A 1,094-nucleotide genomic window follows, 5' to 3' on the forward strand; every position below is an offset into this window, starting at 1 on the left:
AGGTCCAGAGTTTATCAGAACAATATCAATGCAGATATGAGGTAAGTAACAAACTACGAAGACCAAGTAGACGCAAAATGTGCTTCCTGCTAATTTAAAGCGCCTCGCAGCATTTGCTCTTTCTCTCCCATTCTGCTCTCGAACTTGCAGCACTTGAATTTGCTTTCGGTGCCGTCTAACTGTTAAATAGATTTTGCAATAAAGAATCGCGATGATTATGAGGCAAAGTACTGCAAAAACTGTTTGACTTTTTAATGTTATTGTAATTCCCTCCCGCGTGAACCACAAACCAACAGTCGAGAGAAATCCACTGACCAAGAACGATAAGATCACCACAAAAACCGCACGATTATGAGTCACAATTTCTTGATATCTGAGGTGAAAAGTAATTGCTAAGAATCTGTCAACTGTTAAAGCCAACACACTTAGGAACGAGGCGTAGCATAAGAAATAACCAGGGACTAAAAATGCCGTAATGTTCGTGTGTTGTATAGTTGTGCTGTTTTCCGACCATGCAATCAAAAGTGCGACATATAGAGGGTGGACAATCAACCCAACACAAAGATCAGAAACAGCCAAGCTCAAGTGAAAGGCTTTTAACGGCTTTGGTAACGAAGAAGTTCGCCTAATTGCTTGAATTGTAATACTGTTCAAAATGGTCGCTGTCAAACATAGAAGAGCGTTGAAGACTCCATTAGCAATGATCGTGAAGTAAAATTCATCGGCCCGTCTGTTCATCGCCGAAATGATACGATATGAAACGATTGAAGCAACAACGTATTCAGGTTAGTGCTTTGGAGGTGAGGATCTCAGATTGATGTTATCCTTGGCTGTTGGAGCAGTGGTTAAGTTTAACTTTTCCGTTTCAATCATAACATTCATCAATTAAGGACTGTAATTACATGCTCGTACTGTCAATTGGTCGTAAAGTTTGGTCTTGGAAGCAACAGAAAAATTGAATTGATGATTTGAATTATAAAGTTTTTAATGACGACAAATATTTCAAAGGACTTTAAATGAATTTTGAGTGACATGTCAAAATAGTCCAGAGGTACAATAAATCAATTTGAAATATTTTCTAAAACACGGCTTAC

General features: G+C 38.3%; 1 protein-coding gene across 1 annotated transcript in view; it reads right to left on the reverse strand.

Annotated features, from left to right (window-relative positions):
- LOC138040609 (melanocortin receptor 4-like) overlaps positions 1 to 738 on the reverse strand; it is an 891-nt gene extending 153 nt beyond the window's left edge. The window contains exon 1 of the mRNA XM_068886304.1: positions 1 to 738. This exon is cut by the window's left edge and continues 153 nt beyond it. Coding sequence (XP_068742405.1) covers positions 1 to 738 — 738 coding nt within the window.
- Between the last annotated feature and the right edge of the window lie 356 nt (positions 739 to 1,094).

The sequence above is a fragment of the Montipora capricornis genome, chromosome 3 (genome assembly GCF_036669925.1).
Source record: "Montipora capricornis isolate CH-2021 chromosome 3, ASM3666992v2, whole genome shotgun sequence".
In the NCBI taxonomy this organism is placed as follows: Eukaryota; Metazoa; Cnidaria; class Anthozoa; order Scleractinia; family Acroporidae; genus Montipora; species Montipora capricornis.